Source organism: Astatotilapia calliptera, chromosome 23 (genome assembly GCF_900246225.1).
Source record: "Astatotilapia calliptera chromosome 23, fAstCal1.2, whole genome shotgun sequence".
Lineage (NCBI taxonomy): Eukaryota > Metazoa > Chordata > Actinopteri > Cichliformes > Cichlidae > Astatotilapia > Astatotilapia calliptera.
In genome coordinates this window covers 43,069,947-43,087,095 of record NC_039323.1, presented here as the reverse complement: position 1 = coordinate 43,087,095, position 17,149 = coordinate 43,069,947, and the positions used below count along the sequence as shown (strand labels likewise).

Genomic DNA, 17,149 nt, shown 5'->3' with positions numbered 1-17,149 from the left:
CCTCTGTCCCTGAACAACCGCACAAAGTGTCGCACAGATTTCAGTGACGTCATGTCCACGAAGACAAACTCAGCTGCAGTAAGAAAAGAACAGCACTGAATCCTGACTGTCATCAGGTAACAGCAGTCAGTAGCTGCAGTGCATGTGACCTCTCGAGGTCACTGTGCACGCCACATCATACGCCCCACCATCAATAGGCAGAAATGATTGAGTTTGTCTCCCAGAAGTCCCTAAAGGTAGCAAACATCTCAACAAGTGAGGACAGTATGGAACATATGTACGACGAAGGGCTTTATACTAGTAAGCATTAGCACACATGCTCATTTCTTTACGTGTCGTTACACAGCAGGAGATGCTGGTTTGTCAGGATTTACATTTTGTATTCTGAGGGGAGGTCATGTCCGAGGTCAAACTGGTTTTAACACCCTCAATGTTGCCATGGTAATGGAGAAGAAAATGTGACATACCTGGTCCATAACACCGATTATTTACTGTTAAAGTATCATTTTTAGGAAGAAATCAGGATTATTGTCATTGACATTATTTTAGATTATCACTTATGTTTTGCTACAGGCTGGGATGACTGATACTCACCATGTGTAGGGATAAAAGGTGTGTGTGTTTTTCTGCACTGTATTTTTTGAGTTTCCAGTTAGGCTGGACTACACTAACAGTTTATTTTAACTTATTTAAGCCTGTGCCTGGGTCTACAGTCGGCTTTCATTTGCTCTCTGTGTCAACTCAGATGGGATCCTGTTATTTAGCTTTTCAGAGAGCAAGTATCACAGCTGACATTATTTCATATATGTATTTATGATGTAAAGCATTGCCATGGTATAACATTTTTATCTGAAATTTGAGCTTTTATTTTGGAAGACCCACTTCCTGTTTCATAGACAATACTGAATGAGAGCTTCCGTGTTACTGGACTTACCGGTTCCTTCGGTCCCTTCTTCGTGAATCTTCCTAACAGCTGCTGCACCTTCTTCTCTCTCATTCCCAGCTGGAGATGATGAAGATCAAAGAGAGGCTTGGTGGGCAGATATCCAGCAGCTGATCCACTCAATGCTACAGCCTACACTCGCTAACAAAACCTTTGGTACGACTGATACTAATGAACACTGGAGAAAAAGCCAATCACAACGCGTCTATCAACAGGGGAAGGTAATATTCTGGTATTTTAGTCCGTCGTCATCAGGATGATGGAGGTAATGAAAAAATAATCTAGAGCAGGGTTGTCAAACATGACGCCCAGGGGCCAGAATCGGCCTGCCAAAGACTCCGATGGGGCCCACTGGATGGTTTTGGAATATGTTTAGGAAGTTATAGGTTTTGGACTTTTAGCTGTATTTTCATGGGTTTTACAGCTTTTCCTGCTGATGAACACCAGTACCATGACCATTCATAGTACACCACAGTAATTAGATAAACAATAATTAAAAGACAGAAGAATTCATGTGGATTACTCTCCTGGGCGATGAGACAGCAGAACTTTCTATAATTTTACACATTTATTTGTGAAACAGATTTCTTTCAATCACTACAGCAGCATCTTGTAGTAAAAATGAGACGTACTGTTGAAATTGGACTTAAGGGGGTTAAAGGTGTAGTTTAGCGTATTTACGCTGACTGAAACGAGGGCATCACTGATTCAGCCCACTTAAGATCAAAATGCTGTACGTGGCCTGCAATATAAAATGAGTTTGACATCCCTGCTCCAGAGTTAGGGTTTGCAAAGTTTGTATGTTAATGTCTTTTCAGAAAGAATTTATTGTTGGAATTCTCATTTTGTAACAATCTTTAATCAGTAGTAAGGTGGCATGCATTGACACCAGGAACATTTAGTTAGCCCTATTGTGCTAGAAAAGTTAAAGATTTTAAATCCAAGTAAAGCGCTCAGTTGGTCCTGCATGAACTGTAGATTCATTCTACAGGGTGGCCATTTATAAGGATACAGCGTAATAACATGGGAATGGTTGGTGATATTAAAGTCCTGTTTGTGGCACATTAGTATATGTGAGGGGGCAAACTCCTCAAGATGGGTGGTGACCATGGTGGCCATTTAGAAGTCGGCCATCTTGGATACAACTTTTGTTTTTTTCAATAGGAAGAGGGCCATGTGACACATCAAACTTATTGGTAATGTCACAAGAAAAACAATGGTGTGCTTGGTTTCAACGTAACTTTATTCTTTCATGAGTTATTTACAAGTTTCTCTTTGGTCACAGCCATTGACATGTCGAAGAGGTTAACACGTGAGGAGCGGATCGAAATTGTGTTGATATCTGGTGAACGCAGTAACCGGGTCATTGCAGCAGGTTTCAATGCAAGACCCCCCTACGAGACCACCCATCTCCCATGCTACAGTCAGCAAACTGCTTGCTAGGTTTCGTGAAACTGGTTCAGTGTTGGATTTGCCAAAATGTGGACGCAGGAAAACTGTCACTAATGAAGATGTCTGTGAAGGTTCTCAGTCATCCAGGTCATCGTAGTCAAAGTTGAAGACGTTTCACCTCTCATCCGAGAAGCTTCTTCAGTTCTAAGGTCAAATGGTGGAGAGTCCCAGATATAAACCTAGTGGGAGTTTCCCCCCACAGAGGGACAAAAGGACCCCCTGATGATCCTCTAATCGCCTGAGCCGAGGTGGGAAACTGGGCACGGGTCCCAATCAGCCAGAGTTTCGGGCGAGCTCATTGTGAAACCTGGCCCCACCTTATCATGTGATTTCCTGAGGTCAGATGGCCCAGGATGTGAGTGGGCGTTAAGGCGTCTGGGAAGGATCTCAAAACTGGATTATAGATGACAGAGAGTTGGTGTCGTAAGCCCCGCCTCTGTTCAAAGATGGTCGCTCACAGTGGACATAGAAGCTTCTTTCACTCCTCTTTCAAACCATCTGTCCTCTCTGTCCAAAATGTGAACATTGGCATCCTCAAAGAGTGACCTGTGACCTTTAGATGCAGATGGACTGCTGAGCCTTGTCCTGTGGAGGTGGCTCTTCTGTGTTGTGCCATGTGCTTGTGAAGTGGCTGTTTGGTCTCTCCGATGTAGAGGTCTGGGCATTCCTCGCTGCACTGTACAGCATACACCACATTGTTAAGTCTGTGTTTTGGAGTTTTTCACCTGAAAGACAAAACTCCAGACTTAACAATGTGGTGTATGCTGTACCTCCACTTGAGGAGTTTGCCCCCTCACATATACTAATGTGCCACAAACAGGACTTTAATATCACCAACCATTCCCATGTTATTACGGTGTATCCATACAATTGTCCCACCCTGTAGATCACTTCATTTTCATTAATACATTTAGCTGGCCTGTGGGCTACACTTTGAGAACCTAGGATCTACTGCCAGTGCAGATATGAAGCATTCAGCTCCATATATGGAAAGATTCCAGTGCTGTTTTGTGCAAGTCATTCAATAAATGAATATAAAAGGTCAAAAAGTTCATATTAAACACAGCTGCTGTTTAGTTCCATAGACAACATACAAAATATTTATAGCTCAAGTGGGCAGTAGGTTCCTTTTTACATAGTTGTACACACAGTTTTTGAGACCAGAGTCCCAGCCTGCGGGACATCTGAAACAATGCAACTTTAAGGCACTGCCACAACTAAGAAAAAGTATAGAAAGGGGAACTGACTGAGTGAAGGCATGTGATCGGACATTAGCCTACCTATGATAACATGCATGCCAAGGCTTGCCAGGTGTCTTGCTGTTTCAAAACCAATTCCTCTGGTACCCCCAGTCACAATGGCAACCCTTCCATTTTGCTTGGGTAAGACTGTGTAGGAGGAGAGAGGGGACCACATAAGAACATTGCACAATCTTTCATTTAAACTCTGGCGAGGTTCAGTAACGATGAGGTTTAAGACAATGCTGGGACAAAAGTCTTCCGTGACTGATCTATTAACAGTCATCTGTAAATATGCAGCAGCAACACAGCATTCGAAGAATCAACAGAACAGAATTACAGTGAGTGCAGATAAGGCTATACACACTTTTGTAAGTCAGGTGATTTACAAGAAGCTTTTTCTATAGTTACTCAGCTGGTTTTGTATAGAACTTAGAAACATATCTGAACTTAATTATGAATGCAATGACATGTCATTCTACTTGACTGCCACTGGGAAATACAATGACCAATTACCCAGGCCAGTGACTGACATTTTTTAATAGTGTAATGAAGAGCATGACATGTGGATTTCTTAGATCAATTTTCACAGAACCTTTCTTGTAGCGCTCGTTAAGAAATAAATACCAGTTACTCTGCTTTGTTTTGCTTGTAACCCAGGAAAACAGCAGGAATATATGAAACCTATGAAATGCACCGCTCCAGAACAGACTGGTGAAATCCGTTTGTATGACTGCATTGCATTTTCAAATATTGAACATTGTTCCCATGCAAAGTGAAGACATCAAGCAGCCAGACAAGCAAAACCTTTACTCACATTTATTATCAGTCAGTTCTGCAATATGTGGACAAGTATTTACAAAGTCCATAGCCTGAATGACACTTGAGGGGACAAAAGGACAACTAAACATCAGAGTATACTAGGAAGTCACAACAACTGATCGGTGAGGTAAGATGCGCCCAACTACTATCAAAGGTTTCTGTAAGTCTGCCGAGGCATTCGTCCCCCAACATACAAACCGGAAGATTTTCACATGGTTAATGAGTTTAAAATATTCTATTTTAATCTGTACCATGATCTTCTCCTAACCATTGCAATGTAGTTTTGGTACATAAATCTCAACAGCAACTGAAAATTAAATTTAACAGCAAATAAAACATTGTTGTTTCAGACTGTCTAAACTGATCACCCTAGTGGTATTTCTTAAGAGATATTTATGAACCAATAATTCACACGTTTCCTTATCACATAATATCATGTTTAAATGTATGAAGTTTAAAGAGATATAATTAATCATTCCAACATTGGCTTGTGGTACATGCAGTGTCACTTCACTGGTGGGAAAGGAGTCTGATCCTAAGCAAGCGAGTGACGGCGACTAGATAGTTAGGCTCACCTCAGTGCACAGCTTGGGCACTGGAACCAGTTTCCTGGCCTGTACTCTGTTCCACTCTGTACTTACTCTAAATGAAAAAGAGGATGGCAGAGTGTGCTTGTAGCCCTTACTGTGGAATTTCCATGCCCACATGGGCAGCAAATGTTTTACCTGGAGAGGTGTGTTTGTGCACTACGCTCCCCCACCGAGATGTGTACAGGTGAGACCATCAAGCAAGACTTTGGGAATGGCCACAAATTTAAAAAACAAAACAAAACAAACAAAAAACAGCTGACACATTTATAATAAAGACAAAACACAATATTGCTACATAAACGATAAATCTTTCTTCTGTAACCTTCCACTTCATTTTAATACAATAGAGTTTCTGTGCAGATTTTGAATGCATAAGGACATCCGCTCTGTAAAGGAGAAATGTGTTTACAGCAGTTAACTTAAAAGCTAAAGTGTCCCATATGTTATAAAGGCTGAAAACGTTGTCCCTTTATGCCACCAGTGGCTTTTCAGCCTTTAGAACCTCAGCCTTTAGCAAAGTAAATAAAGTTCTTTCAAACCTCAGTCACTTTAGTGCTGAGCCAAACTAGAGTTGGTTTCCAAAACAGTTTCAAATTCATCCTCACAGGGTTCAGGCTCATAGTAGCTCCGAGAGTTCTCATACAGGAAAACCTGCATATCCACTAGAGCTGAAGGTATGCGGTTTCTTTTCCCAGAAAGAAAAGTACCTGATGAGCTGAACAACCTATGACAAGGAACACTTGTGGCAGGAACGCACCAATACTTCTGGAGCACCTTAGGAAGTGTGGGGAACAAAGGTGCATGGTTCGACCACCAAAGCAAAGGGTCTTCATTCAGACCTAGAACCCTCTGTGACTTGTAGTTGCTCAGCTCCTCTACTACTTGAGCATGTAGCTCCTCCTGGCTCTGGTCTGCATCTGACTGGCAAAATATGGCAGCCAAAGGGTTGTCTTGAACTGAAGTGCTGGCAGAAGATTCACCCAGAAGTCCCAGTTTTTTGCAAGGTGGCTCATCAGACACCAAAGAAGAATCATCAAGGCCCGATTGCTCCGAAATCTGCTTCTCAAGGATTGCTTTGGCCTCTTCAATAATAATACTCTCAACTTTGGAGCGTTCTTGGGTGGAAAGAAAAGGCAGTTTCTTATAACGAGGATCCAAAAATGTAGCAATGTTGAGGAATGTTGCGATCTCTTGGGATAACTGTGAATTCTGTGAATATGTGCTTGACAAGACCTTGGAGATGAGCTCTTTGCTCATGCTGATCTCTTTGAGATCCCCTTCCTTAATTTTGAGGGTGGTGTTCAGCAGCATATGAAGGACAGGTCTCACCATGCTAATGGTTGGATACTTACAAGAAGTGATCATGTTTGCCACAACTTTAAAGGGCTGGAGGACTTCAATCAAGCCCTCCAACAAGGCCCAGTCAGAACCACTGAAGGTGAAATGATGGCTACTGGAACTCTCTATAAGTGTCATACTTATAACAGCCTGTTGCTCTTTCAGTCTTTGTAGCATTGCCAATGTACCAAACCATGACCTGTCCTGGTCTGTGATGAGTGTACACTGAGCAAGGCCATGTTGCTTCTGCTTTTCTCGTACTGTATACATTGCAGATTCTCTATAATGATCGACAAGCTTGCGGCAGCATCCCAAAAAGCCACTCACTCGTGGCAGCTGGAAGGCTTCAGCCATTGCATGATTGATTGTGTGTCCAAGGCAGGGCATTTCCACTGTCAGATCCAGGAGGGAGCATGCTTTCACCACATCCACCGAACCATCTGTGGTAGCCCCAATGACTTTATGAGTTATCCCCCACTTCACAAAGGCTTCATACATGGCTCTGGTGATATTCTCAGCTCTGTTGTCCTCTTGTACTTCAAAAGTTTTAAGGCATTTGTTGGTCACCGAGAAGCCAGATGCACTGTTGTAATTGATTGAATGCACAGAAAGTGAAATATATGTTCTGTTTTGTGTTTGGCTTTGCCACAGATCTGTAGCAATGCCACAATTCATAACTCCACTTAGCTCATTAAAGACCACATTTTGGGTACGGCAGTACATTTGAGGAACCATTTTGGCTGCGAGGTCACTTTTGCTTGGAGGAGAATATCCAGGGTCGACAATACCGATTAAATTCTTGAACGTAGGCTCTTCAACTGTACATACAGGATATAACCCCTCACAAATGAAGTTGATAATAGCTACTGTCAAATCATTGTGTCGTTTGTTTTCAGAGTCTAAGCTCTGCCTTAAATAGGTTTCCTGGGACTGCTGCTGTGAAACTGTAGGCTCAGTCTTTATCCGAGAAAACGCCGTAGCAAAAGCTTCCCGCATCTGATCTGTGTTGCTTTTCACAAACTCACTGAACTCTATGGGATGGTTCTTTTCAAGGTGGTATGACAAGTTTGAGGTGTTTCCGGAGTAGGCAATTTGGCTCATACATACACGACAGTAAATCCTTTTCCAGTGTAATATGCAGCCATCTGCATCTGTGTCAAAGCCAAAGTACTTCCACACTTTGCTTTTGGCACGTGGGTGTGCGACCAGATTGAGGCCTGAGCACGAAGGTCCTGAACTTTTACCCTCCATTGGCTCCTTAGGTATAAAGTCCATCAGGATGGCTTCTCTTATCGAGAACCTAACAAGAACAGTGAAATAAACATTTGATTTTGGTGATAAAAACATTTTAAGTGTTTGAGAACTGGATTTTACAATTCTCCCAACAAGTAACATGCAAATGAGCAGATAAAATATCTGGCTAAGATAGGAATTTGCATGATGGTTACCACTGATACTGAGGTTTGCACAAGTAACCCTAACATAACAATGCCACATGAGACACTACATGTACACTATGCAATCCTGCTCTCAAAACTGACAGATTTAACACTGCCTCTGAAGCTGGATTTAAGAAATAACTGTTTAAAAGTTCACATTTTTAGAACTGGTTTAGCACCATCTTGAGTTAGTACAGAATATCAGGTCACCAGGTTGGTTGGTTATTTGCAACTGATAGACCCACATTAGATTAACAAAAACTCGTTGTTGCAGCCAGGAGTAATTAAAAAAATTACCCTTTGAACACATTTTTTAGTTTTAGTATTCTTGTTTTCGTCACTAGCTTACATAAACTTATAGAAGTCTGTTAACCACAACCAACCAACTCTGTGATGTCACATCCTGTACTGGCACAGGATAGTGCTAAGCATGTTCTAAAACCTTTAAGCACTTATTCTTATTTAAGTGTCACATCTATGTCAGTTTTTGACAGCGCATCCTCCATAGTGTAAATTAACCTTTACACAGTGTTTCATGTCCACTTTAAACCTACCTTCAATAAGTCGATTATGTTGCTGCCCTTTTAGGTCGCCACCAGAAATATTAGTCAATTAAACAAATTACTCATATCTAATTTGTTTACCACATCATTTAACTGCTGGTTTTACTACACTACGGTTCCACCCACAACTATTTGGCAGCCACATCGTATCTAACTCAAGACCAATAACAGCCAAATGGAGCTGCAGTTCTCCAATATTTGGCTGTACAAAATAAATGTTTGTGAGTCAGAGTACTCAGACATAACCATTTAATTACAGGAATGACAAATTATAAACAGGCATATTAACATTAACCTTAAGGAATGAAGGCTATCGGTTGCAAATACTGCTAAAGCATGGCGCATTTAATGTGTGTGAAATGCTGTTCACATTCCAAAGTGGCACATGTGACGTGACACGGTCAATTCACACGCTCTTCAGCCGAATCCTTCAACTACGTTCACGTTCTTGGAACCAAATTTCAAGTTTGTGTAATGGTTGTTTAGCCCTGGTGAAAATGACTGCCACAGGTCGCGCTAATTATATAAACACACTTCTCAAACAAATTAAAGGGACACTTTTTAATCAGAGTACAGCACTAAGTCAATTAAACTTCTGAGACATTGATATGGTCAGTTAAGTAGCCGAGAGGATTGTCAATCAGCTTCAGCTGCTTTGGCATTATTGAAATTAATAACAGAAAAAAATACTGTTTAACTTTGTGGCCTTCTATATACTTCCTCTTCTATATACATTTCCTGTTGGTTACTGGGACACTTTGATTGCACTACTTTAGTACTGATGACTTTTTATAAATTGAGCACAATATACACAGTTTTTTTTTCTCATTTTTGCTATAGTTTATATATAAAAATAAATACATATCAAGAACAAAGTTATGAAAACAAAAAATTAATTTTAGGTGGTTTGAAAGGATTTTGTGCAACCTTTTATTTATAAATTGAGGTCTACATCTAGAAAAATGGCTTTCAGTTTCTTTGTGGTTTTATTGCACTTTTTAGCAATTTATTTAGTTACTATGAACTAAAGTTGATAAAATTAGGATTAATAAAAAAAAAAAAAAAATGTAATACTGATGTAGAACAAATTCCATCCATCCATTCGCTTCCGCTTATCCTTTTCAGGGTCGCGGGGGGCACTGGGAGGAAGCTGGAGTACCCGGGGAGAACCCACGCAAACACGGGGAGAACATGCAAACTCCACAAAGAAAGACCCCGGCCTGATGGTGGAATTGAACTCAGGACCTTCTTGCTGTGAGGCAACAGTGCTAACCACCGTGCCACCCATGTAGAATAAATTGAAATGCTTAAATAAAAAATAATTTAAAAAACATAGCACTACAGCTTGTAACAATGCAAAGATAAGCTCTGGTGGCTTTTGGTGGTGGTTTTATCGTAGATGATGAAGAGTTAACTAGAGACTAACCGACTGTTGCTGTCATCAGTAGTTGGTACCAGACACACTAGTTGCTTAATTTAATTGTTAAAATTTTAATTGATGCCCAATACAGGTAAATTATTGTGTCCATCTGCCATTTGGTGGCAGCCATTTGTCACCAGATGCCACAAATGGTGAAATGGTTAATATTGGCCTGATGTTTTTGTCATATATAGCGAATATTAGCTTCCACCTTTCCTGGATGGGCTTTCAGTCATTTGGGAAGGGTTCAGAGTATAGCTGCTACTAGGGCTGTTCGATATAACCATATATATCGGATGACGATATAAAAACGTCCATCGTTTCATTCTACGCTATCGTTTGTTTCGTGGTGTCGCAAAATAAACTGTTTACGGCAATATTTTTTCATGGTTTTGATGGTCACTGTAGGGGCTGTATTAATTTCTTCTTTCTCTTATATTTAATATAACCACACTACGGACGGACAAGCGCCTGTTTTTATGCGTTGTCGTTAGCAACAACGACGGTAACAGCATCGCGTGTCCGCTTGTTTATGTTCCACATAAACCTTTCACAATAAAGCTCAAGATCCTGTTGAGACTTTTCAAAATAAACTGAATCACGTGAAAGAGCAGATTATTTACGGATGAGAAGTAAAAAGAGCCGCCAGGTGCTAAAAAATAAACCTCAGACTCAAACGTTAGAACAGGCTTCTCCCCGCAGCACGCCGTGTAAGAAATACTCACAAAGAAAACGGCGCTGTTACAACTTATGTCTAAAAACGTATCGTTTCATGCATCGGTTAAAACACTCGACTCCAGCTACACGACGCGCAGCTGGAAACACTTCACGCAAGTCGAGCTGCTCGAGATTCACAGAATTTACAGGAAATGTTACATTTCTGTGATTTATATCGTTATCGGACGATAGATGTCTGATATCGGGACATGAGGTTTTGGTCATATCGCACAGCCCTAGCTGCTACTGCTCCACATTGAAAGGAAACAGCTAAGGGTGTCCTCTTCTGGATAAGGTGTTCCAGCCCTGCATGTCCTACTGGGAGGAGGCCCCGGCGTAAACCCAGGACACACTGGAGAGTGTGTATCTGTTCCCTGGGAACATCTTGATGTTCCTTCAGATAAGATGGAAGAAGTGGCAAGAGGGAGGTCTGGGCTTCCCTGCTGCTGTCCCTGGGACAGACTTCATGAGAGTGGCCTGAGGGTCCGAGGTCCTCCAGCGGATTATGTGCTTACTGTTTGGCCCTGTGGAGCCTAATTAGCATTTGCCATAGAATTTTGGAATTGTCACGTCCACTAGTGGGGCTCTGTGGTTTTCAAAGCAGCAGCCGTAGTACCTGCAGCACTCAGTACACGTGAAAGATGTAAAAGGGTCTGGAAATACTGCGGAGAACGTGCAGCATTCGGCCGTGGGTCAGTGAGAGTTTGGTAGGGTATATCCATGGAGCAACGCACCGATCTCTACAGGCTGGATAACAGCACTCAGACTACCCTAGACCCACTGTCAAACCCTATGCAGTTAGTTCTAGGTCCCACCTGCTGCAAGGAAATGCTCAGTCTTGTGTCATTTCTATCAACCCACTCCATATCAGTATAGATTTATTTCCCCATTGAGACCTGATGTGTTTTCAAAGTGTTCCGTTAATTGTTTTGTATCATTATTATATTATGATGTAACAACAATGAGCTGAAGATTAGAAATATACATTCCCTTGAATTTTTTTAATTGAAAATTGCCGATACATTATAACTACATTTAAAAAAAGAATAAGAAACAATATTTATATTGTGCCAATATAATCTGCCCTGGTCACTCCATCTGTGACCAGCTGAGCCGGAACAATTCTTCTTCTATCCAGCTACAGTTTGCTAGCTGCCACAGCAATGATTACCCAGCAATTACCTGATAGCCACTGAACTAATAGTTAAGTGTCTAATGTTAATGTGTGCATCATCCAGGTTAACATTTATGATAACTTCAATGTTGCTGAAACGGGAGCTTTACAGACCTCTAACATTCCTCTTAAGCTGTTTGTATCAATATTGATGCAAAGTATCGTAATTCTGTATTCATTTTCGTATCAATAAATACTGGAGTAACATTTTTTTCTTGACAATCCTACTGTGTAGATGTCTAAAGCCCCGCCTCCAACCTGAGCAGTCTCTCAGATAAACTCATCTCTAATCTAGCATCATGTGTGCTTTTGTTGTTCCAACAAAAGCACACATGATTACAGATGATTTATTGCAAATATCCAACAAATCTTGATTTCGTCACCAGTAACACTGATGTTCAGAACTACAATAAAAGTCTGTTTTTAAAAGTGAATATTTGGCTCATTAAATCAAAGGCCAATCAGTTTTGATCTTTTGTAATGCTGCTGGATATTCCCAAAAAAAGGAATGCAACAAATCTGTCATTAGTCACGCACTCTGTGAGATTATGTGGGTATAAAACCCAGATCTGCATCTCCAGAAACACTTCCCTCTTTGTCTTACAGTGTAATGCATTAGTGATTTTCCACTCTATGGTCACATGCTTTATTCACTAAAATTAAATTACTAACACTGCTCCTTTGATAAATGGGTTTTCAAAAACCTCTAGCTGTAACTCCACCTGTCTACATACTTTTGCTATGATTTTGAAAAAACAAATAAAAACAAACATTTTCTGGCGATGAGAAGTTCACCTGAAAAACCACCTCAGTGTAGGGAATGGAAAAATGAAACACTGGGTTAGATCATGGTGAAGTCAGCTGTGTAAGTCCACTATGGAGCAGCAGTGGTCACACGTGGCAGCTAATCACGGGTACACAAAGATCTGCTGGAGCTCACAGCACGAATCACTGGGATCCTTTCAGATATGTTAAAGTACTACAGCTGATGTTCCCCTGCCTGCTGAACTCCACTTTAACCCAGGAGTTCTGTCTGGGTTAAAAATAAAAGTTTGGATTCACATATACTATTATTTCATTACATGTTATATAGTGGTGCAACGGATCACCGTTGATCCATAATACGAACCGATCCCACTCCACGGTTCGGTACACACATGATCCGAAGATAGGAAACAGAAGAAAAACAAGTATGTGTAAGGTGGCGTGGTGGGTCTGTCAAGTGGTAGTTATGGTTAGCGCTAGCAGTCCAAGTGGAGGAGCAGAGGAGTTTAACACCCGCCGGCCAGCCTTCTACCTTTCTACCTTTAAAAACCCGCCACCAGCCAAATGGCTGGTAGGCTTTTAGCTAGGCTTTAGCTTCAGCCAAGTGGAAGCTAAATTGGCTAGTCATTCATATGTAAATTAGGTTGTTACCTGGGAATTCTGGAGGGAGGGGAGTGGGGGTGTGTGGATGAGGGGGTGGGGGAGCTGCTAAAAGCTGTGAACTTCCTTTTGTGTTCGTCTTGATGCATTCTCAATCATCCAGGGAAATAAATCTCCAAAAGTCACCAACTTGGAGTGTTTCAGTTTGCCATCTTAGGGAGAAATCAACACACGTGGGTGTAGGTCCTTTGTTGCTGAGATTTATTGATGAAAACAGTACAAAAAACCAACCATTTGTACACATATTTACAAATAATAATAAAAAGTGAGTGAGTACATTTCAACATTTTCAGCAATCACTCACAATCCTGGCACTGCCGTGGTATCTGTAGTCTGCATTTACCACATGTGTATCTGTTGCAGTGAACACGTCGCACAGTGGCATGATTGTTCTTGCATTTGTGTTTGACCTGACACGTGGCTCTTTTTCCAGGACTAGGTGTGGAGGGTTGTGTCCGAAGCAACTGTTCTTTTCTTGCCTTCTTCGCAGCTACATGAGAGTGAGCCAACTCTCTTGCAAGCTCCACCAGGAAGTCCACCCGTCTTTCCTTCGTCCCGGTGCATGCTTGATACAGCACATGTGCATTCAGTGCTGCCATGTCAATCATGTTATAAAACACGGCAACTGGCCAGCGCCGTGTTCCTCTGCGGACAGTGTACTCCCGAACCATCTGGTCCATCACATCCACGCCACACTTTGTTTTGTTGTAAAGGGTGACAGTGTTTGGCTTCCTTTTGGTAGTGTTATCAGTCTGAACCACGCTGTGCATGCTGCTAAGAATATAGACTGTCTTCTTCCGTTTGGCTACAGATACACATGTGGTAAATGCAGACTACAGATACCACGGCAGTGCCAGGATTGTGAGTGATTGCTGAAAATGTTGAAATGTACTCACTCACTTTTTATTATTATTTGTAAATATGTGTACAAATGGTTGGTTTTTTGTACTGTTTTTATCAATAAATCTCAGCAACAAAGGACATACACCCATGTGTGTTGATTTCTCCCTAAGATGGCAAACTGAAACACTCCAAGTTGGTGACTTTTGGAGATTTATTTCCCTGGATGATTGAGAATGCATCAAGACGAACACAAAAGGAAGTGCACAGCTTTTAGCAGCTCTCCCCCCCGACAAACAAAGAGGCAGTTGGCAGTTAGAAATTAGCAATCATTCACACACCCCCACTCCCCTCCAGAATTCTCAGGTAACAACCCAATTTACATATGAATGACTAGCCAATTTAGCTTCCACTTGGCTGAAGCTAAAGCCTAGCTAAAAGCCATTTGGCTGGTAGGCGGGTTTTAAAGGTAGAAAAGCCAACTGGCTGCTCTCGGGGGCTCTAAGTTTGAGCAGCCCTTTGCTGCCCAGCCCGACCGGGCTAAAGCTATTACAGAAGCTGTTGGGGTGCTTAGCTGCAGACGGGAGGCCGTATTCTGTTGCGCAAAACAAGGGGTTTAAACTATGATGGACGTGCTTGAGCCACGCTGTGATATCCCGTTTGCGTCCACTTCAGTGGCAACATCGTTCCAAGCATGTATGAGCAGGAAAAGTTTAAAGTTATGGCTGAACTGTCCCAGGCATCTTCTGTTACCCAACTACTACAAACGGGTGGAGCTCCAGGGCAACGGAAAGCTACGTGACCGCTCGTTATATCACAGCAGAGTGCGATATAACGAGCGGTGTGTATTACTGCAGGGTCGACCTTACATTAGAAAGCGCCTTGAGGCGACTGTTGTTGTGATTTGGCGCTTTATAAATAAAATTGAATTGAGTGGTAGATACAAAGACTGTACTGCCCCATATTGTACCATCATTTTTTTTATAATTGCGTGGAATGAGTCTTGAGCTGAATGTTTTTAACAGGCAAAAATACTTCAATAAGTAAATGTTACATTTTTGTCTTTTTTCGCAGATCCGTAAAATTGATCCGAACCGTGAGATTTTGGATCCGTTGCACCACTAATGTTATATAAATATAGTTTAGTTCGGACTAAAACAGCTGGTAAAACATGCTTCAGAGAGCCACTTCTTATTACCTCTGTCACAGTTTTAATGGGCCCAGGCTGTTACAGCTCCACAGGCTTTTCTTTGCATTTGTAAAGACAAAGCGGCTCTCATGTCACACCTTTACCACAGTGCCTATGAGCTCAGTGGGGTATGAAGCTTGTCCCTGGGGACATTAATGCACGTCAATAGAAAAAGCATAGACACGTGCGTGTAAAGGTCAGTGCATTCACCATCACAGGAAGTGTACAAACATGAATCAGTGTAAGAAATAAAAACTAATGATTGATAATGAAAATTAAATGAACCTCCTTTGAAAACAGGATTGCTCTGATGCGATCTGAGTCCCCTTTGTGTCACAGCCCGCGCAGGAGCCCACGAGGAGACGGACTCACCGTAAGAATCATCTCAGTTTAATCTCATCCCAGCATAAAACCGTTTGCGAGTTAGAAAACGCTACTTTAACTGCTGTTCAGCCGCAAACACACGCACCGCACGGCTCTGGCAGAAATCACATCTTCCTCACACTATCGATCGGAATTACGGACTAACGAGTACTTCAAACTCTCCGTGTCCTGTTCTTGCAGCTGACCGAGCAGTTCTATACCTGCAGGCGCTTCTGTCGACGACGACACGACATCAGTACCGCACATGGTGACAAATATGCATCAGGCACAAACCAGCAGACACAGAGCTGTGTAAGAGAGAAGCGGGACTGACCTGGGAGCGTAAAGGAGCGGTTGAAAATTTGGTAGAGAAGAACTTTAATTCCGCATAAGTACAGTTTGAAGAGAGGCACCAGCACCGACTGAAGAGACATCCTTCTGCTTCCCACACCGAAACGCTTCCGAGTCCGAGTGCGCTTCCGTTAATGAGTCCGTGTGGACGCCTCACTGGGATAAGTCTGTCAGTGGTTCCGCCCTCAAGAAGTTTTGACGCAAAGAGGGCGGAACCAAATGAGCTGAAACGCATTTTCTCCGCTAAAGCTGTGAACAGTGTTTAGTTTGAACAGCCACGTCAATGCATCTGCTGTCGTTATGTCAACAATAATAACAGTATCGGTACTTTGTAGTTTCTGATGAAGAGGCTGTGAGCTGTTTGGTGGCCTTATTCAGACGGTATATTTATTGGGCCATAGCAGCGGGGTTAAAGTAGGGGCAGAGATGAGGTGCAGACCCGCCACATGCCTATTGGTATCAACATTAACAACAATGAAAATAGAATACACAATAAAACAATATGTCCCAGTGGGGGGACAGGGGTACCTTGACACAGAGCCTCTGAAGCATAGTGTGGTTTGTTTTTTGTCACATGCACTGGAGCTTCACAGACCGTCACTACTAATAACTAGGTTACACATCAGCTAAATGTCAAAGTCATATTTTCCACCAGCTTAACCAAACTCGCCATAGTAACCGAAATTTCTATTCCTTGGCAGACAATAACCAGCTGGAAGAAATACAGACAATAAAAACATGTAAAACTTGCTGTATTAGTGAGGCTCAGATATTTTCTGTTGTTGCTGAGGGAGCTTTACTGTGACACAAGACTGTAATCTATCACATGATAGTTTAGACTGAAACATCTTTCTGAATGACTCAATTCTATTCAATTTTATTTAAATAGCACCAAATCACAAGAACAGTTGCCTCAAGGTGCTTTATATTGTACAGTAGATCCTACAATGATAGAAGATACAGAGATATTTGTTTTATAAACTCGAACACTAAACATGGACCTATCCGATATTACGTATCGGTATCGGTCCGATACTGACCTAAATTACTGGATCGGATATCGGAGAAAAATAAAAAATGTAATCCGATCCATTAAATATCACGAAAGCACCTCACAAAACTTGCAACACGCGGTAACTCACCTCAGAACGTTAGCACGTCGGAGCAGTATGCATCACGTGATAGAGCGGGACCTGTCAGTGGTCTGGATAGCATGTGGAGCTTCGCTAGCAACCCGGCATTTCATCTCCGACAAAGTTATCCCCGAGAGAAGTAAAGCAAGTGT

At 41.9% G+C, this 17,149-nt stretch overlaps 2 protein-coding genes across 2 annotated transcripts in view; both read right to left on the bottom strand.

Annotated features, from left to right (window-relative positions):
* Positions 1-16,034, bottom strand: part of dhrsx (dehydrogenase/reductase (SDR family) X-linked) — a 20,518-nt gene extending 4,484 nt beyond the window's left edge. The window contains exons 1-4 of the mRNA XM_026158240.1: positions 15,848-16,034; positions 3,676-3,783; positions 935-1,003; positions 1-73 (exon numbers count right to left, since the gene is read on the bottom strand). The exon at positions 1-73 is cut by the window's left edge and continues 29 nt beyond it. Of these exons, the coding sequence (XP_026014025.1) occupies positions 1-73; positions 935-1,003; positions 3,676-3,783; positions 15,848-15,947 (350 nt within the window). The 5' untranslated portion in view covers positions 15,948-16,034. The remainder of the gene's footprint in view (positions 74-934; positions 1,004-3,675; positions 3,784-15,847) is intronic.
* LOC113015868 (zinc finger BED domain-containing protein 1-like) lies at positions 4,437-15,909 on the bottom strand. Its single transcript, XM_026158225.1, has 2 exons — positions 15,848-15,909; positions 4,437-7,683 (listed from the first exon to the last, which is right to left on the bottom strand). Exon 2 carries the CDS (start codon positions 7,656-7,658, stop codon positions 5,595-5,597), a length of 2,064 nt encoding a protein of 687 aa, XP_026014010.1. The 5' UTR covers positions 7,659-7,683; positions 15,848-15,909; the 3' UTR covers positions 4,437-5,594.
* Positions 16,035-17,149: the final 1,115 nt, after the last annotated feature.